Source organism: Lampetra fluviatilis, chromosome 1 (assembly GCF_964198595.1).
Source record: "Lampetra fluviatilis chromosome 1, kcLamFluv1.1, whole genome shotgun sequence".
Classification (NCBI taxonomy): domain Eukaryota; kingdom Metazoa; phylum Chordata; class Hyperoartia; order Petromyzontiformes; family Petromyzontidae; genus Lampetra; species Lampetra fluviatilis.
In genome coordinates this window covers 771,071-791,766 of record NC_136275.1, presented here as the reverse complement: position 1 = coordinate 791,766, position 20,696 = coordinate 771,071, and the positions used below count along the sequence as shown (strand labels likewise).

The following is a 20,696-nucleotide window of genomic DNA, read 5'->3' as shown; positions in this document are numbered from 1 at the left end:
ATCAACTGGCTACACTAAAGAACCCGGTTTTAATCATGGGTGGATGGAACCCAGTTTTGAACTCAGGATCTCAGCAGTGTCAGCTTGACACTCTCTAACCCCTTAGCCCGCGCGGTCACCCCCACAGAAGGTGATTCCTAACGGTAGTCCTCACCTTCATTGCTCATCTTCTTCATGTGCCACCGGTTCACGTGCGATACGGCCAACGCAGCTCACGTTCGGGATCCATACCTGAGCCTGAGTCAGCTTTGCAAGAGACTTGAAACGACGCTGTTCCAAAGAGCTTCCAACGTGTGATGGGTGTGCATTCGTGATGGACTCGACTCACAAGAGTGCGCGATAAGAAATGCTCAAACTTGCTTTGTAAGTTTCAATGTATGTCTGTTGTGTGTGTGTGTGATGACAATGCTTGCGTGTGTACACGTGTGTCTGCGTGAATGTGTGTGCGCGTGTCTGCGTGTATGTGCGCATGCGTGTGTCTGTGTGTATGTGTGCATGTGTGTGTGATGACGACGCTGGCGCACGCCGATCGCAAGACGTGGACGCGCAGCGAGTGCCGCTGGGATGGGTCGGCGCGACGGGCCGAGCCTTCACCCCGGACTCGGCGGGGGGCGACCCGGCACGGGGGTCGTACGGCAGCCGGCCCGGCAGCAGGATCCGCACGCCGGACTTCGGCCGGGGCCCCGCGCGCATCGAGTGGGGGCCCGAAAACCAGGCCATCGAGGGGGTCATCCTGTACGGCAGCACGCTGGTGCACCGCTCGGGGTACGCGCCCGGCGAGCGGCGGCCTCTCTGCCGCGAGGGCCACGAGGGCCGCAAGGGCCGCCTCGCTGGCCACGCCTCGCAGTGCCTTGGGATCGTTCCTAAAAAGAAAGGGGTCTCTCGAGGCTCAGTGAGGCTCTCCTGGGTATGGTTGGAGTCGAGTTAAAACCCCACCACACTGTGGACGTCCCTTGCCTTTTTTTAGAAGCAGATGAGAGCTCACAGAGCCCAGGCCGTGGCAGGGTGAGGTGGCAGGTGAGGGGTGAGGTGTAGGTGAGGGGTGAGGTGGCAGGTGAGGGCTCACAGAGCCCAGGCCGTGGCAGGATGAGGTCCCCGTTACTTGCACGCTGCAGAATCAGAGCCCAATGGATCGGTGTGGAAAAACAACACCAAGCATGCAAACAAAATGGTGAAATAAAAAGCAACAATATGATGCAACACTTGACAATACATTGGGATACTGACAACAGTAACACGTTTTAAAATAACTGATATTTAAAACTGTAATCAAAGTAATTTCTATGCACCCAGAGTGCACACCAAGTTAAACCAAGCGGAGCGGAAACCTCAGAAACCATTGTCACCGGCACTGTTTGTTGCTCTGCACTCTTGAGACGCTGCGCGACGTTGTGGGCACGCAGCGATCGTGGGTTGTCGTCGTCTAGTCCCTACAGAGTGCGAGGACCGTCGGAGTACGGAGTCCGCCCCGCGCGGTCCCCGTCGGAGCGAGTCGCCAGCCCCGCCGTCACCCCGCAAGCGGTGCCGGAGGACGTCGACGGCGGCGGCGGCGTCAAGACGACCACGGCGACGCCGGTGACGCCGCACCGCAAGACGGAGACCCCGGCGAGCTACCAGGACGTGGTGCCCAACGAGCTGGACGAGCGGAGGGGCGCGGGGGCGAGGCACCCCGCGCCGCACGGGGCCCGGATCCCCCCGCACGCCCACCCGCCGCTGCCCCTGCGGAGGCGTCTGGAGACGAAAAGGGACGCGGCGGCGGCGGCCGGTACGGCGTTCGACGCTCCCAGGGAGATGTTTTATCGAGGTGGCGTGAGGATGCCTTCCAAGATCCAAGACAAGCTCAAACTGCCCGACTGGCAGCGGCTGGCGTCGTCGTCCCCCAGCCAGCCGGCGACGAGGAAGATCCCGCTCTTCGGGTTGTGGAGGAGCCGCTCGTTCGACCAGTTGCCGACCGTTCCGCCGATCAGCAAAGCCCCGAGTTACTCGAAGGTCTATTCGCCGCAGCTGACCAGGAGGCACGGCAAAGATGGGGAAAACGCCCAAGACGCCCCGTGGAGGTTCCCCGCGAGGGGATTGAGGGAAAAGGCCGCGTCCCTCGACAACATGAGGCCCGCGACTCCAGAGCGGCGGGAAAATCAGGAGCTCCGACGCGAGGCCGCGTCGCCGGTCTTGCCGGGCGGCAGAACTCCGAGCCCGAGGCAAGCGTCGAGGTCTCCGAACGGGTGCCCGCAGAGGGTGCCGTCGGGACTCCCGGCCGACAAGGATGGGAGAGGCGAGACGCGCGACCTGCCGGCGCCAAGAGAGAAACCGACGGAGGGCGACCGGCGCGACGGGTCGACGGCGGCTCCCGCTCAGCCCGGAGCTGCCGCCGTGGCGCCCTGGAGGCAGCGTCCCACGATGGCGAGGAGCGGCTCGCAGGGCAAGGACGCAAAGGGGCCCAAGGCTTCGGAAGCGAAGGTTCCTGGCGACGACTCGAGGCGGCTCGGCGGAGTTGAAAGGCCGTCGACGAAAGCGAGCAGCTCGGCGGTTCCCGCGGTCGCTTCTCGGTCACGCGTGGACGTGCACGCAGGCGCAGAGTGGGGCTCGGGCGGAACCGGAGAGGGAATGACCTCCAGCGAACCGTCGACATCCGGGAGGCAAAAGGACACTCTGCCCGCAGCAGCTCAAGCCGAGGATAAAATTGACATCTCCCCAGAAGGTCATGCGAAGGCCGTCCACGCCCAAAAGCGAACGCCGGCTATCGATGGTGGAATGCCGCCGGGGCAGCGGGAGGCGGAAGCTATGGATGTGGCAGAGCAGGGAGCGTGGGACGATGATCAGAGGCTGTCGAACAAGCGCTTTGCAGAGCCCAAAGAGCAAATCGACGAGAAGAGGAGGAGAATCGCCGGCGCCGTGCCCCAGGCCGGCGAGGATGCGGGCCTCGCGTTACACCCTTCAGAAGAACGCTTGGATGTGGATAGAGGTACGTTCACGGACGCGTTGGGGACTCCACATCGTTTTACCCGTGTGTTCCTCGTGTGAAATAACGTCGTATTGTTGGGTCACTCTAAAATATACCATTATTTGAATGCATTACATTGTACTAATACACCATCAAGTTGCGTGACAGCTTCCATAATTAAACATGCAACGGAATGACGTCTTAATTCAACTGTAATTGTAATGTTTTTAAATAAATCTATTAAGAATTGAGGTCAAAACGGCGAAGGTAGCCCTATGCCCAAATAAGCATCGGGCGTTTGCTCATTTCTGTTTCTGTCCTGAGCGAGCGGTGGAAATACCACGTTGCTGCGATGGTGATTGGTCTTTAGCCCATGTGCGAATCTGTCTATTCATAGCGCAGCCGAATGTGAACTTCCCACCAAGCGGTGCTCAGTTTACACACCCTAGAGGGTGTGATGGACCGAGTTGACCTGGGTTGAGATTCGGACTGTCACCATCAGAGGCCCGTTGCTGCCACTCAGTGACTCTGCGTCACGGCAGCACGCAGAGCCGTCCCCTGTCGGGTAACTGGAGCAGTGTGGCTTCACCGCTTTAGATGTTTTCCGGATAGTGCTGTTCGCGTCAGGGAAATGGACACCCCAGAGCTACCTCGGAGTTTCCGTCCAGTGACCACCGGCCTACGCCGTAGGGGGCGGCACTTTAATCCCACGAGCTGCGAATTTGGCCCAAATGTAGCGCAGAACCAAATTGTGAGTGGCGGATTTTCTTTTGTGGGACGAAATATTTGACCAAACTAAATGACCTTGATTTGAAGCTCTCGTGACTGCAGGAATCCATACTCTTTGGTTCTTTCGGTAAAGTCACGTGGGTAGAAAATAAAATAATTCACGACGTTTCGGTCGCAACACAAGCGTCCGTCATCAGGTGAGAAAAGGCCTATCTCACCTGAAAAGCCTTTTTTTATTTTATACCTACGTGACTTTCCCGAAAGAACCAAAGAGTACAGACTAAATGCCGTCAACTCTCCACACGCCTGGCGACTTAGTTCCGTCCGCGGGCAGCCGCCTCCATTGAACCCAGGGGGGACCTCTGCGGGGTCGGGCTCAGCGAGCGACCCCCGCTTGACGCGCTGCTCGTTTGCCGGCAGCCTCGGCGCGGGTCCCTGCGGGCTACGCGGCGTCGGACGAGGAGTACTTCAGCTCGGTGGAGGACTCGCGGGCGGGCGCGCGAGGAGCGGGCGTCCTCTCCGACGAGGAGGAATACTTCAGCCCCGGGCCGAGCAGCCGCCCCACGTCGCCCGCCAGGGCCCACACGCGGCCACCCGAGTTCCAGGTCCGTCTCCGGTCGATGGCAGCGGCCACATTTCCCACGTCCATCGGGCCGACGAGACGTCTTCGGTCGATGGCAGCGGCCACATTTCCCACGTCCTGGCCGAGATGTCTCGTCGGCCCGATGGACGTGGGGATGCGTCGCGCGCGCGGTGCGGTATGAAAGTGCGTCGCGTGTGAAATGTTTAGGTGGGCAGGTAGGCGGATCGTTGAAGGACTGGATATAAAGGAAATGCACGCCACACGCAGCTGTGTTAATTTGGGATAAATGGGGTGGCACAATCAACCGCCCCACCAGCGATTCATTTAATTGTCACGATTCAGAGTCACAGATCGATTCAAGAATCTGTCTTTGACATGTATTTGAACAATAGCTCCTCTAGTGGCGGCAGGAGTGATGTAAACCAATTTCAATGCAACATGCGAATGGAAGAAATTTAGATATTTTTTTCACACGTGCGATTGAATGAATTTAACGCACACTTAAAGAGTTTATATTCATCAATGAGCCTATGCATTGATACATATACAGCTCTGACATAAGCACATCACAAATGATAAGATGGATAAGGTGTCACACCGGTGGGTGAGCGTGCAAGCGATTCATCCCACACCTTGCGTGCATCGGTGTGGCTCACGGAATCAGCTGGCGTGTCACTGCCCTGCGTTCCGACCCCGCGCTCCGTATCGCAGGTGGAGATGGCGGACCAGGAGATCGCCAAGGGCCGTGACGCCTGCTTTAGGGTGAAGGTCTCCGGGGAGCCCGCACCGTCCGTCTCGTGGTGAGAGACGCGCAAGCGGGCAGCGGCAGCGGCACGCTCACCGCGGCTCACGCACCTCCACTTAGAGCGTCCGTGCTCATGTCGAGCAACCTAAGGCCAATAAATGAATATTCCTAACTCGTAAACTCGTTCATGTAAACTGGCAGGCTTTACTCATTTGTGAAACACAGTGTCGCCACGACAACGGCATGAGTGCCTGATGCCCTGAACGAGTGGTTGGTTGAAGACTGTAATTGTATCTTTATCGGTATGTTATAGAGCCCTGTGCAGGCACACACACCTGTAACACAGAATTTCGGAGGCAAGAGTTGGTGGATCACACAAACATTGAGATGGCTTTGCAGCAAATGTCTTCATTACATCTGTGTGGGGCCGTGAGTGCGATTCCCTCTTCCCACATTCCAACCACTCACGAAAGAGGATTTAGATGACAGAAGATGGCAAACCAGACAGCAATCATGACTGAGTGGCTTCCGGCTCAAGCACTGTGAGAGTTACAGCCTTCTGAAGGCCGCTGACATGGATTTTAAATGTCTCCTAAACGTAAGGTACAAGGACAACGTGTGGATCCACGAGGACGCTCGGCACCACCTCTGCGAGGAGGCGCGCTCCGTCTCCTCGCTCTCCGTGCTCCGGGTGGCGGCACCGGACGCCGGCACCTACAGCTGCCGGGCCGTGAACACGGCCGGCACGCGGCAGTGCCAGGCCCGCCTGGAGGTCACAGGTGAGGCCCTGCGTCTTGACCGGCCGCTCACCTGTGCGTGCGACAGAGGTGTGTCGATCCACACTTACACTGTACTCAGCGCTTTCACAAAAAATTACAGAGGTCCTTGCGGAGACCCCAAAGCAGCTGTACTGTATGCTGAACTTCTTTCGCACAGTACGTAGTCAATCGTGCTCATCGGAGGTGGTGAGCGCAACAATGAACTCGCCCACCTGAGTTTGATTCCTGGCCACGGCTAATGTCATTTGGCGAGATTTATCAGAACCCGATCGTGGTTTTCCACAAATAAACGACGTGTTTGTTGCGCCGTGTGCGTGCGTCAACGTTTCACTGACGCCGGTTGCGGTGGTTTGCGATGTCCAGCGGAGGCGGCGTGGGAGGAGGGTGCCGTCCCGGCCGCCGCCACCGTCCCGGCCGCCACCGCCCCGGAGCTGCCTGCAGACGCTGACGGCGACGAGCACGGCGAGTAAGCGACACCAGCGGCGGCATCGCTGCAGCTACAGTGTTACAGCCCGCGGTCTCTCCACTGCTGGATAGTAATTACAAATTAAAGTGGGGGCTCCCCACGCCATGATTGTGATTGGGTTTTTACTGCCGTGTCAGTGTTTTGTTTTATGCACTGTATATATATTTAACCTCTGGTGTACAGCGCTTTGAGATTACCAGTTTGAAAGGCGCTTTATTAAACTGAGTCACCGTGGGCTTTTCCGAAAGGACGAACCTGGGGCGGATCCCGGAGGAGAGGGAGTCGGACCCGGAGTTGGGGGTGCTGCCCGATTTCGCTCGGCCGCTGCTGGACCTCGAGGTGGCCGAGGGCGCCACGGCCACGTTCGAGTGCTTCGTGTCCGGCCACCCCAGGCCGGCCGTCACCTGGTTCCGCCAGGGTCAGCGTGTCGAGCCGTCCAGCGGCGTGGTCATGGAGGACGGTCAGTGTCGTGCTCCTCGCGCGAACGCATGTCCCGCGTGCCGTGCGCGTCGTGTACGCGTCGCGACGTCACGTCCACGTCACAGTGGCGAGTTGTTAACGACCTCGCCTGGTATGCAGGAGGTCGTGGGTTTGATTCCGACCCTGATGCCTGCTGCTGTATATTTGTAGTGTGCGTGTCTCTCTCCCCATGGTCACGTGGATTTTTTCCCCCAGTCCTCCAGTTTTTCCTTCCACATTTATAACCAACACGCGTTTTAGAGTATTTGGCTGCTATAAATTTCGTTGAGATATTATTTGTGTCCAGGTCACTTCTGAAAAAGAGCTTTAGTGCTCAGTGGGCCTTACCTGGTAAAATAGAAAAAAGTTTCGCTTAGTTTTACGTGGTGATGAACGGTGCACGTACCGCCCGAGATCCCACTGGACAGCTGTACAGCAAAAACCGTGAACACCAAAAGTGTTTGTGAGCGCCAATTCGTGCCCTAGGCACATCCACAGTACATTCCTTTTCGTGGGTCCACTGCTGGATGAGGGGCCTCCCCATACCAATGTGGGTCATGAGGGTCATTTGACCATACTTCACCATGCTGATCAGTGCGGGTTTGGTGAAGGCGGGGAGTGTAGAAGTTGGGGCATAGTACAGTACAACAGCGGGTTTTGCGTGACCGCCCATCCGCTGACGACGTGACCCTGCAGCAGCCTACGCCGCCTGTTTTGCGCGCGACGGTCGCCCATCCGAGCGCTATCCAGGCTCGTCCCCGCTTAGCCTCTTTCTGAGACGTGCCGAGATCGGACGCGGGCCGTGTGCTCTGGTCCTAGCCCCTGCGCTCTCGGCATTTTTGCCCGCTCTCTCTCGGCCTCTGCGTCCGCAGGCAGGGACGTCTCGCGCCTCGTCTTCCGCGCTGCCGAGCCGGCCAGCGGCGGGGTGTACAAGTGCGTCATCTCCAACAGAGTGGGCAAGGCCACCGCCTACGCGCATCTCTACGTCCGCGGTGGGTGGCCCGACGGGCCTTCGAACGCCCGACGTCAACGCTTCAGCAATCGTGTCCGGCGCTTTGCCAGCCCCCTGCTGGACTCAGGACTCCTCGTGCCATTGTCGTTGTGATTGGCCGTACTCCACCCTGCTGCTCAGTGCAGGTGATGTTAGCCATGGCTGGGAATCAAACTGAAGTGTGCAGCGCAATGCACGAACCATGACAATACCGCCGCTGGTGTAGAATCAGTGTGTGAATTATGCCAAGTGGACAGGGCAAGAGTCTAACTGTTGATACTGAAGGCCATGCCAATTATCATCTGTGTGTGTGGCTTCGAGTGGTCGTGTGGGGAGCGGTGGTGCAGCGGTTAGCGCTACGCTGCGCTACGAGCCCGGCGACCCGAGTTCCACTCCCGCTCACGGCCAACACCGGTGACGATTATCTGAACCGGTCCTGGGCCTCCCCTAGATCGATTCAGCCTCAAATGAGTACCTGGTGCAGTGTGTCAAAGGCGATCGGGCGTGGTGCAGGCCACCCACCCCCTCGTGTGCTGTGCCGGCCTTCAAATGTGTTCACTAACAGCACTTGCCCCCAACGGTCTATTGAGGCTACAGGGGGGATCTTTGTCTTTGTCTCGTGGCTCAGAGCTGAGTGCAGAGCTCCCAGAAGTGGTGCCCCTCGTGGACAGCGTCACGAGCCGATCGGTGGTGCTCTCCTGGCACGCACCCAAGAAGATCCACCCGTCGCTAGGTAACAACAACCTTGCGCGATGCTTTAGGGGCCGTCCATAAATGACGTCACGCACCTAGGGGGGGGGGTCAGACATTTGTGACGATGTGTGACGAGGGGGGGGGGGGAGTTTGAAAAATGTGACGTCACATCAAAATGCGCAACTTTAAATAAATATAGAATTGTTATAACAACACTAATTGTTATAACAACACTCCTACATCAGAGTGCAGCGCCACATTAAATATGCACTACAATGACAATAGTTTAAAGCGATTTGAAGCATGGTTTATTTTCAAAATGGAAATATGGTTTTGGGGGGGGCAGAGCTTTGTGACATCATATTTGAGGGGGGGTTTGACTTTTTGTGACGCCGTGTGACGAGGGGGGGGGGGTAAAAATCATCCTAAATCGCGTGACGTCATTTATGGACGGCCCCTTATCAAGCAATTCACAGAACTAGAGATTTTAAAAGACGAACTGGTTGAGTAACGACTTTAAGTAGTAATGAGTCATAGCAACTAAACCTGTAGCTGTAAATAAAAAAAAAAGCACAAACCCAACAGTTTAATTCTTAGCACACAATACTCCTGCATCACATCAAAGAGGTGCCGCTCGGTGTGTAACCATGCATCATCAATGCTACGCTCCCGGTACACGCGTCCAATGAGACGTGTGAAAATAAACTATTTACAACTAAATCCAATCGTGTATGAATGTCACGTTCAGACTCGCATTTATTCCGCACGACTTCAACGGACAAAGAGTAGAACTACACAAACTCCCTTCCGAAGCCCTCTCGTGGCCAGCAGACCTCGACATTGACACTTAGCTGCCGCCCACATTGCTGCCGTACGCAAGAACAGACTATAGAATTCAGGCTCAAAGGTATGGAGAAAACTCCGTGCAAGCGACAAAATTCACGCAATCTGTGCGGGCACGAAGCATCGCGGCCGCCCCCCGTTTGCCCTCGCCGACCCGCCGCGTCGTCCTCGCAGAGCCCGCGGCGTTGACCTACACCGTGGAGTGCCAAGCCGAGGGCCGCGGGGACTGGAGCGTCCTCGAGTCGAACGTGGGCGACGCCGGCGTGACGCTGGAGGGTCTGCCGCCCGGGATCGCTCACTCCTTCCGCGTGTCGTGCGTCACCCCAAAGTGCTCGGGGCAGCCGTCGCGGCCCACGGCGCCCGTCACGCTGCCGCATCACGGTGGGCGTGGCGCGTCTCTCGTCAGCGCGGTGCCCCCCCTCTTGTGACGCTCGTGAACACGTGATTGAAACGCGTAGCGAGCGAGCTCGTGCAGCTCAGTGGCTCTCCACGTGTTTTTGGACACCGCCGACCGCCGTTGTTTCTCTGTCGTCGATCGCTGTTATTTTAGTTGGGTATCTATAATTGGGTAACCTTGTGCTCTATCGCGATTATAATAGTGATGCAATTTATAATGTGCACAATAATTCGGGAAATAAATTACCGTAAGCTGCGGGTTCGGAGCATCGGAGTATTGTCATAACCTCGAGTAAGGGGGCTGTGCGGAGATGCTGACGTGTAACCCAGACCCGCCTTGCCTTTTACAAACCCCCAACGATGCCCACGGATCTCCACGCATCGCGGATTGGGTTCCACGACTTAACCCCACGCTCCGATCCGAGTTACCGTCGCTATCATTGTCCCTGACTTATAGACGCACGTGTGGTGCCCTTTGCGAAATCAAAAAGCGAAACAACGAGTAGGCCGAATGAGAATTTTGCAAGCAACCGCAAACAAAATATAGAGAACGCTGAGGCGGGGGAGGACGTTGCAATACGCGTTGGCTTGCGAATCCGTGTGTCCTCAGCCCCGTTCCTGGAGGAGCCCCCGCGGTTCCTGGAGAAGCCGGAGCCGGTTTACGGCGTCGAGAACGGGCTCGTCAGCATCGGCTACACGCTCAACCACGTGCGCGCCTCCGTCTCGTGGACCAGGTGCGCCACGCGGCCGCGTTGTCACCACAGGGATTTTTGTGCCGTGACCCCCGCCGGCTCGTCGTTCGGGAGTAAAAAGTCTCGGCGAGCATGGTTTTTTTCTTTCGGGTTGGGCTGCGTGTCGAGCAAATTGATCGCTCGAGTCCTCGCCAAGTGTGCTGCTGCTGTGGGCGACTTCAGGAGTTGAATTGGGTTTGGTTATCAATCCCCACATCACTGAAGCCGACTCCTTCCTCAAATGCCCGCCGGGAAAAGCTTGGGAGAGTAAATGCTTGGCCCACGCTTGGATTGTGAACGATCGTGGAAACGTTGCATTGGCCAAACGTCCCCAATATGGAACCCTCCTGAAACCGAGACCTGACACCTTTGGCAAGGCGTGCTGGAATAAAAGTAGATGGCTAAATTATTATTCGACAGAGCAATTGCCAGGAATATTTGGGCTGTTTTCCCAATCGCTTTTTTTGGCAGCTTCACTGACGACGCATTAAATTAGCCAACAGAGGTGATTTTTGCTCACCACGTCTGCCATCTTGCCAAGTACACATATAGATGTTATACTGATGCTTACAGTCTAAAATGGAAAAAGTATCTGTATATTTTCAGAGAAGACAAAGGCGTACACTCGTGCGTAGGCTTTCGCGGTTGTGCTGCCGTTGTTCGGCGCAATGTCCGACGTTTCACTCCATGTGCCGGGAGCTCCATGAGCTCTGCGAGCTGCCTGGCTCAACAAATCAGAAATTCACTTCCAGAAGCCAAACGTGGACCAAACGTAGGACATCGCGCCGACCAACGTGCGGTACGACAAGACAACGCAACGGAGAGCAGAGAAAGATGTTCCATTTTATTCAAATATTTGTTGTTATTGTTATTACGACTTAAACTTGCAGAGAACCCGTTTCTATGCAATGGAGTATACGAGACAGCTGGCATTTGCATGCTCTTCTCATAATCCTGTACTTGGAGCACTAAAACTTACGTTTTTTTACGTAATTAAATCCTTTCTAGGATTTAAAGATTCTGGCGACATAAGATTACATTCTTAGGAGCAAGAATTGAAAAGTTACACAAATTTTACATGAACCACGTCAGTCTTCTATTCCAGTCCCACCTCTTCGGTATCCCCATATATCTATATATACAGTACGTCTTGTGAACTACGTCATCCACCCACTCAAGTCCATTCAGTGTTTGTTACACGGAAAACCCCATTTAGCCAGTTACCCAGCTAGTTTCGGTGGCAACGGCCCACAGCCACCAACAACGACAGAGTCACTGTTGGGGTGGCGGAGAAGAGTCCAGCCAGCAACCAGCCAGGAAACTTGGGCGCCACGGTGGGCGAGATGTTAACTACCTCGCCTGGTATACAGGAGGTCGTGGGTTCGATCCCAACCCTGACGCCTGCTGCTGTATATTTGGAGTTTGCGTGTCCTCCCTGTGGTCGTGTGGATTTTTCTCCGGGTTCTCCAGTTTTTCCCTCCACAATTAGAATCAACACGCGTTTAGAGTATATGGCCGCTATAAATTTCCACGCGATAAGCCACTTGGTTGAGCTATCATTTGTGGCCAGGTCGCTTCTGAAAAAGAGCTATGTAGCTGGTCAGTGGGCCTTGCCTGGTAAAATAAAAACTAGTTTCGTTTTAGTTTTACGTGGTGATGAACCGTGCACGTAGAATTTTTTTTCCGATCAGCAGTACGATTGTGATGTGGACGGATTGCGACACCTGGTCGCACGGAACCTTCCGTGGACGCCCGCAGGGACGGTGAGGCGGTGCGGCTGCACGCGGGCGGCTACAGCGTGCGCGTGCAGGAGGAGGACCGCTACCTGCTGCAGATCCCCGCGCTGGGCCGCGCGCACCTGGGCGAGTACGTGTGCGTGGCCAGCAACGACCACGGGGAGGACCGCTGCGCCACGCGCTTGCAGCTCGCAGGTGCCGGCGCGGGCGGGGGGAGACACGCGGGCGGCAGAGTCTCTGCCACACATTCACCTGACTTCTTGCTAGCGGCCGTGGTGGCGGTGGTGCTGGTGATGGACAGGCCTTCCTTTTTTGTTGATGCTGATGGTGGATGTAATGTAATGGCCCACCACGTGCCGACAATCAGAGGCTCCTCCTGCACTCATCGTCGTCATCATCATCGTCCTCTTCATCCTACTTAGGTTAGCGATGGCCGTATCTCGTGTATAGCCTCCAACCCATTGGTTCCCATCCTGTGGTCCACGGACTTCCCAGGTGCTCGGCAGGGCTGTGGGAAGCGCTACAATTCTTTTCGCATGACACCAAATCATTTTATTGCACAACTATTTAGATGAATCTATACAAAGCAAGTTACTAATTTGTATGGCTTTGTAATTAGCATACTTCTGTAGTACTGTTTATATTGAAAAATTATTTATAGGCGCAGGGGCGGTCAGCGAAAATCGGTGTGGAGAGTTGCCGCTGGTCCAGCGGGTCGAGAGAGGAAGGTCGCGGGAAGGACTGCTCTGACGCGCGCGTTACTCCCCGTGACCCTCAGAGCCACCGAAATTTGAGGACATCATGGAGGACGTGCAAGTGAGGCCAGGCGGCACGTGCAGCTTCACCGTGGTGGTGGACGGGAAGCCAACGCCCGACATCCTCTGGTTTAAGGTACAAACACTGCCCGAGGAAACATTGTTTTGTTCATAGTTATTTAATCATCCAGCCAACATAGTACACGTCGTGTAACATTTACAATACTATTATGGGTTAAAATACTAAACAAATCAGAAAAAAAAACTTCTAGAGGTGGCCAGGTGGCTCAGTGGTCAAAGTACAAAGCAGCAGTGTAGAGTTGATCATTTCAGCCCAGTATTGCAATGGATATATTTTGATCTACAACTAATTTGACACGTTGCAGCCCTGGAAATTAAAGATATCGCCATAACTTGCCGTGCAATTAACGGTGCTGTCAGAGGTCGTTCTACAGTATCCGCTTCCACGGGCCACCCCCCGACACGAGGGCTCGCGCTGCTGTGCGAGAGCTCAGCAAGGGGCCCTTGTCTCGTGACATGACGCCGACAGCACCAATAGCGTTGGGGATGGAAAGAAACAAAAGTAATCTTCATTTGCCGACCGTCACCGCTCTGCCCAGGACGACGCGCTGCTGGCGGAGAGCGGCCGCGTCTCGTTTGCGTACGACGCGGCCGCGTGCTCGCTGGTGCTGCGCGACGTGACGGAGAGCGACCGCGGCGTGTACGCGTGCGTCGCCAGGAACGTGGCCGGGGAGCAGACGTGCAAGGCCGAGCTCTCCGTCCCCAAGGGTGCGACGATTTCCCCCCCGCGGCACCAAACGCCGTGCTCCTTTTAGCGCATTCCCAAAAAGCTAATTGGAGAGAAAATGTGTTTAAAACACACACACGCACAGAAATGTGTACAAAGGCCTTTGTGCATTACGTGCACTTTTTTTTACACGATTCTGCGTGCTTTTTGAAACTCGTGGTTTTCTGGCCTACACTATTGTTCTGCTACGGTGGGGGTTCTCGTCAGTTAAAGATTCGATTGGGAAAATGAGTATGTGGGAAATGACCATCGTGCTGATCTCTCAAATGTTCCTGATCCTCTGTTGCGATGTCGGTAGCCAAGGGCGAGATGGTGGCGGACGAGCAGGAGCTCATGAGGAAGATCAGAAATCTTACGGATTACTACGTCGTCAGGGAGGAGATCGGCAGGTCAACTCCTTTCATCTTTACGCACGCATTATTATTGTCGTTTTTGTTATTAATTTAAACGTTCACCAGAGCATACATCATTGACACTGCAGAGGTCAAATTAAATCTGATAACGGTGGTGGCCTCGCACAGGGAGACCTGGCTCTGATCGAAGTCGGTACATTTTTGTGGCAAAAAAAGGTGAACCCATGCAATTCCACCACCGCCATCTCAACCGCAACCACCCTAACCACCACCATCGCCTCCACCGCCACCTCCACCTCCTCCTCGACCCGGCAGGGGCTCATTTGCGGTGGTGAAGCTCGTGGTGGAGAGGGGCACGGGGAATCCCTACGCCGCCAAGTTCCTGTCGTGCCACGACAGGAAGCAGGCGGACGCGGAGCGCGAGCTGCGCGTGCTCTCCCTGCTCGACCACGATCGCGTCACGCGACTCCACGACGCCTTCCAGACCGACCGCAAGCTCATCCTCATCACCGAGCTGTATCCACGCTTTCGCTTGGGTCCAGCGGTGAACACGAAAGCATCGATGGATCGTAAAGATTTGGGAGAGAGTCAGTGGGCGACACGATGTGTGGCATTTTCGTCTTAATATTTCGGCCCTAATATGTCAAAAAATATCGAATGTGATTTTTCCTAAAAATATAAAATGTTATTTTTCCTGCTCAAATGAGCATTGAGGCATTGGTGCTCATCTCCCGTTGAGCCAGTGGAGGATATTCCACGTTCCCATGGCCTGATAGGATAACCACCGTTGATCCAACCAGCAACTGGGACTGGAACTCGCGTCCGTCCGTTTGCAAGCCGCTCGCCCTCGCCGCCGAACCACCTGGCCGGCCTTGATACGAGCGTCCTAATCGGGTTGATCAGATAAGTAAACGACTCGGTTGCTTGGCCTGCGACCCTCGTGTTTCCACACTTATTCCGCCGCATAGTGGCGGTGGCAGTGGCGGTGGTGGCGGCGGCAGCAGCGGGTAGCCGTGAGCCCAAGCACGTGTGGAACGATGCGGCTCGTACCCCGGTTGATGTGTTACCCTTGACGACAGCGATTGAGCTGCTCCAACGAAGAGCTGCTGGATCATCTGGTGAAAAAGACGGCGTTCACCGAGCTGGAGGTACAGCACCATCAGCCACGTGGCCTCCACCACTCTAAAACTCCCTCTCTCTTTCTGCTTTAATGTCTCTCTGCAGCCCCATGCCTTCTCGCCTCCTTCATTGCTTCTTTTTCCTCCTTTACTTCACTTACTCAACATTCCCTCCCATTTTCTTCCGTATCTCTACGTTCGGAGACATTTGTTACGCGATGGGCGCATCACACATGCGAGTTGTTGTTGTTGGCTAATCACTGTTGTCCAGTGCAGTTCACGTGGGGTCGATGGGAGCGAGTCGTGGCTGCTCCGTGCTCTCATTCCGCACCGTACGTAGCCAACCGCACCTCCGGTTAGCACGGTTGGCTACGTACGGTGCGAAAGAAGTTCGACGTACATGCAACACACTTTCCCAAGAGATTTACTCGGAGCTTGTGCTCGCTTTGGCAGGTTCAGCCGTACATTTGGCAGCTGCTGGAAGGCCTTGACTACCTCCATCGGTCCCGCGTCCTCCACCTCGACATCAAGGTGAGCGCAGCTCACGTGCGGTCACCGCTCGGTGAGGGTGGAGGTCGGTGGAAGGCGCTGTGTGCTGGACGCGAGGGGGTCCTTGGCCACCCTCTTGCGACCGGGCGGCCTCACCGGCTGTCACCCTCCACAGGCCTCGCAGTGCCGCCTCGCCTCTCGTAACTTGCCACAATCGCCGCCACGATCGTTGCCGTCGCATCACCACGACCGCCTCAATGCGCCGCCGTCATTGTCGCTACTGTTGTTGGACTCGATTTATACCCTTTCACTTCTGTGCCCCCCGCGCCGTAACCAACCTGCGCCGATCGGCGTGGCGACCATTTCGTCCAAAAGCTCCAAACGCCACAATGCTGGGAGGCCTCCCATCCATCACAGAGGGGGCCACACACGCGGGTCGCGCCTCACGACGACTTGACGGCGCGCGTTTTGTTCCCCTCTCTCGCCGACAGCCGGCGAACGTGCTCATGGTTCACTCGGACGGCGACGACATCAAGATCTGCGACTTTGGCTTCGCGCAGGAGCTGAGGGAGGGCGAGGCCCAGCGCTGCCTGTACGGAACGCCCGAGTTCGTCGCGCCCGAGGTGGCGCGCCAGCAGCCCGTGTCCCCGGCGACCGACATCTGGTGGGCGCCGCCGACGTTACCCCACGAGTCGTCGTTGTGGCGAAAAAAATGTCGGGCGAACTAAAATAATACAAATAATAATAATAACGTGTATTTATTTACTTGTTTACAACGTTTGCATAATCGTGAGAAGTGATTTAGTTCAAGTTCATTTATTATTCAAGTAAATTTATTAGGTATAGTCCTGTGAGCCGTGCAACCGCAACAAACAAAATATGAACAGAGAACATCTTAAAGCGACGACGCGCAACAGAAACATCCTGGAATAAACCAGCAAATATTTTTAAAAAAGTATGAAAAAATCCCAATGTGGTGCAAGTCAACAATAACAACCATAAGACAATTTAGATTAACCATATGTTTTCGAATCACCAAAATAAAGCTATTAAAACAATGTAACAACAGTTATGGCGGCAGTTTAGAGAGGTCTTCACCCAGCAGTAGATTGATCATGGCTAATGATGATATACACATTCAATTGCCGTGATGAACATTTTCAGTGGAGTGATGCGTGTATTTTCAATTAAGTTGAGTTGATTGCTAGGGTTTTGAAACGGTACAGGGATTGGTTTGCCTGTTCTTGAAAGTGGCAGAATAATGTTGTTCTATTGGATTATTTTGCAACACTTCTGAACATAACCGACTGTACACGTGTATGTCTTGCAGGCCTGTTGGAGTGATAACCTATGTCTGGTAAGTGGCCCTCGTGCAGTCACTTCGCGTAGAGTGAACGTGGTGTGAGTTATTCGCATTCGGGTCGCTAGGCGCCAGGCTGCTGGAGGCGACTCGCACCGCCTACCGCACACTCACCACGATCTTCCCCCCAGCGACACGATGATCGATTGTCACGATTCCAGATCACAATTCAATTGAAGAATCAATTCCTTTTCTTCTCATTTTTACCATTTGTTGTGTTCTCTACCTCGTTTGCATGAGCGCTTCTGCGTAACATCAGATCGTTTGCATGATACATAACCGATCCATTCTCCCGCGAGATCCGACGCGCGTAACCCTGCACGCGAGAATCAATTTCTATCCCTGATGCGGCGTCTCGGTTACCGGAGCCCAGCGTCGGCCTTCACGGCGGCGGCGCGACCCTCGCCGCACCGTTGACGCGTCCGTCTCGTGCGTTGCGACCGCCGCGTGCAGCCTGACGGGCGCCTCGCCGTTCGTGGGCGACAGCGACCGGGCGACGCTGCTGAACGTGCGGGACGGGCGCATCAGCACGGAGCGGCCGCTCGAGGGGCTCTCCCCGCTCGCCGCCGACTTCGTCGCGCGCCTCATGACCATCAACCCCAGGTCTGGACGGGTTGTTGTTGTTGTTTCTGGAGGGGTTGTTGTCGTTGTTGTTTCTGGAGGGGTTGTTGTTGTTTCTCGGGGGGTTGTTGTTGTTGTTGTTTCTCGGGGGGTTGTTGTTGTTGTTGTTTCTGGAGGGGTTCTCGTTGTTGTTGCTTCTGGAGGGCTTGTTTCCTCACGCTTGCCGAGCACGGGGCCCAAAGTCCCAGAATTCCAAACGGCATCGTCAAGGGTATCAATGGGGCCCAGCGGCAGCGCGTTCACCGGCTTAGTCCACGGTTCGAATCCCGCGGCCGCCCTGGTTATTTCATGCGGTTTGCACTCGCCGTAATACGACGCGCCACCCGCTTGACAGTCTGTGATGACATTCTCAAGGGTCGGCCGTTGTGTGCTGGCGACGTGGTCCAAATTGTAAAAATGACCCGCACGTCACACGACACTCGGTGAGGCTTTCCTGCAGGCTAAAGCACGAAGAATGTTCCCATGCAGTCACTCCAGACACTTGCTTCTGTGTTACGTTTATCGTCGTACCGGTGGGAGATTTAATTATAACAATATGTTGTCTTCTTGCGCAGTGACAGGCCATCCGCTTCCGATTGCCAAAAACATCCGTGGTTCAAGGTGCGTGTTGTTTAAAGACCCGTGATACAGCCATTTTCTTTTACGTCCCACATGACCGAAGCTTCAATCAATTAACTATTGTAACTTTTATTTACACTTTCTATACAAATACCACGAGTCCTTCATCACACAAAGATTGAAAACGAATTTCTTTAGAACAGCTTTTTGTGTTTAGTTGTTGTCCTTCCCAGCATTTCCTATTAGCACAGTTGGCTACGTAGGGTGCGATAAAAGTGAACACACATAGATACAAAGAGGCCGCTGTAATATCAGTAGCTGTAGCTAGACGTGTTACATCGTTGTACATGGCCCGAACCGTTGCCGATAGCCAAACTGTTCTCTGCTCTTGAGTGACTGTCGTTGTAAATCTGCGCAGGCTGCCGTCTCGCCCCAGACCGGGCTGGTGAACATTGGCACGGACAGGCTCAAGTACTTCCTCAACCGCAGGAAGTGGCAGGCAAGTGGCAGTGGGTGGTGAAAGGCAGCAGGCTTTACCCTCTGCTCGTACGCCTGGCACGGGGTGCAGAGTTGGAGCGGGTCGTGACCTTTCCCGGCTCGGTTTTTTTTGCCTGCTCCAGCAAATGGCACCGCTGTGTGAACCTGGTGATTTGTGCCCTGGTAAAAAAAAAATTAGGTTTCGAAGTGATTACACGATCGGGAATATTAAAGCATTGTAGAATAATAATAATAATAGTCACGTGATTGAATTCATTACACGTATGTTGGTGCAGAGGGTTGGAGGTGTGTTGCAATGGTTTCAAGCACAGCAATTCGGCCCTGGCGACTCGAGTTTTTCAGTCAAAACGTCAGTGGTCAAGTTACATGGGAACCCATCTTGGCCTGACACAGTGCGGGCAGGCCTGCATCCAGCAGTGGATTGACAGTGTCAAACACTATTATTATTATGATATGAACTGAAAAAACTATTTATTTACTTGTTTACACTTGTTTACCCGTGAAAGCCTCAATTTTCCCAGGAGGAGGAGATGATCGCTTTGTAGATTTCAATTGAGTAATTTACGAATCATTTTTCAAACTTGGCACGTTTGGACCCTGACACCGGCACACAGTGGCCTCCTCTCTGGAATGACGTCACGGCATCTTTGACGTCCACTGTGAAGCAAACAGCGCGTAGTATGTTTACGGTTCATGCCACACCGTAGTATTAACCAGGTTGGTCACTGGATTAGAACCATGGACCCTTGCAACAAGTGGCGAACGCGCTCCCGCTGGGAGATGTTATCCCCCTCGCCTAATATACAAAAGGTTGTGGGTTCGACCCCGACCCTGACACCTGCTCTATATTTGGAGTTTGCGTGCGTCTCTCCCCGTGCTCGCGTGGATTTTTCTCTAGGTCCTCTGGTTTTCCCCTCCATATTTAGAAATGTATTTGATTGCGAAAGCATGCCCACTTGAAAAGCCACTTTGTTGAGTTATCATTTGTGGCCAGGTCGCCATATAGCTCAGTGGGCCTTACCTGGTACATTAAAAAAATAGTTTAGTTTTAGTTTAAACACTTCCCTTGTCAATCCTTCGCTAGATCAAGGCCTCCATGCAGGATTTCAGTCATGAGGGTTGTTTGACTATACTTCACCAGGCTGGTTATTACAAATATGATTTAATTCTGACAATAGAAGCAATGAGCAACGAGTCTGGTTTTGGGAAGCCATCTTGTCCTCCCTGCATTTCGTCGCTTCACCCGTTTCGTGCATAAAATGGCGCGAATGGCTCATAGATTATGAGACTAATTAATAATCGTTTCTGTTGTACATACCGTGGTCCTGTACACCTGCTACTCTACCTTTTTCCTCTCTCTCCCCAGTGTTGTAATAACATTCGTTGCAAACCCCAGCGTTGCATTCGAACTTTACCATGCGTCGCAGCAACCACCAGTGGCGCGTTCCGTTGGAGATGGGGGCCCAGCCGTGCCGCTAAACCTCCCTCCTTTCTTCTCCCCCAGAGTGCCCTCATCGCCCACCGAGCCAACCTGGTCATGCGCTCCATCCCCCAGCTGCTGGCCGCCACCGTGGGGCAGCAGTCCCTGGGGGTGCCTCGGCACCTCGCCGACCCCTCGCTCATCTCTTCCACCTCCGACGACTCGGATGAGGCCAACGTTTTTTCCGCCATGTCCGGTTTTGGGGGGGGCTTGAGAATACCGGAAGCCCCGCTTGCTCCCTCCATGTCAAAGCACGCCGGCGCGCCAGTGGCCGCGTACGCCGCCACGCAGGAGGTGTGATGAATGCTCGGTCATAGCGCCGCACTGATTTAATAATCGCCGCGTAAAGGTAACGGTAAAAAAATTGTAACAAGCCTGACTGGTGATGAGGCCCAGAAAGGTCTAAACCATTCCATATATCGCTTGCTTAAATGAATGCTGCTAGAAAATATTGGTCTGGAAAACTAATAGGCCAATGAACTAAAGTACTTGCATTTATATGTGGAGACACTGAACGGAGATCTGCTAAAACTTGCCATTGTGTAACGATGTGTTCGTCATGTG

The 20,696-nt window shown here is 54.4% G+C and overlaps 1 protein-coding gene across 1 annotated transcript in view; it reads left to right on the top strand.

Annotated features, from left to right (window-relative positions):
• Nucleotides 1-20,696, top strand: part of LOC144933715 (uncharacterized) — a 55,613-nt gene that overhangs the window by 14,125 nt on the left and 20,792 nt on the right. The window contains exons 3-26 of the mRNA XM_078858784.1: nt 537-765; nt 1,428-2,962; nt 4,091-4,275; nt 4,965-5,053; nt 5,602-5,777; nt 6,141-6,243; nt 6,492-6,703; nt 7,575-7,694; nt 8,322-8,426; nt 9,404-9,610; nt 10,236-10,359; nt 12,115-12,287; nt 12,871-12,983; nt 13,468-13,636; nt 13,954-14,044; nt 14,324-14,524; nt 15,096-15,156; nt 15,580-15,657; nt 16,107-16,279; nt 16,946-16,972; nt 17,429-17,578; nt 18,151-18,196; nt 18,573-18,653; nt 20,157-20,426. Of these exons, the coding sequence (XP_078714910.1) occupies nt 537-765; nt 1,428-2,962; nt 4,091-4,275; nt 4,965-5,053; nt 5,602-5,777; nt 6,141-6,243; nt 6,492-6,703; nt 7,575-7,694; nt 8,322-8,426; nt 9,404-9,610; nt 10,236-10,359; nt 12,115-12,287; nt 12,871-12,983; nt 13,468-13,636; nt 13,954-14,044; nt 14,324-14,524; nt 15,096-15,156; nt 15,580-15,657; nt 16,107-16,279; nt 16,946-16,972; nt 17,429-17,578; nt 18,151-18,196; nt 18,573-18,653; nt 20,157-20,426 (4,718 nt within the window). The remainder of the gene's footprint in view (nt 1-536; nt 766-1,427; nt 2,963-4,090; nt 4,276-4,964; nt 5,054-5,601; nt 5,778-6,140; nt 6,244-6,491; nt 6,704-7,574; nt 7,695-8,321; nt 8,427-9,403; nt 9,611-10,235; nt 10,360-12,114; nt 12,288-12,870; nt 12,984-13,467; nt 13,637-13,953; nt 14,045-14,323; nt 14,525-15,095; nt 15,157-15,579; nt 15,658-16,106; nt 16,280-16,945; nt 16,973-17,428; nt 17,579-18,150; nt 18,197-18,572; nt 18,654-20,156; nt 20,427-20,696) is intronic.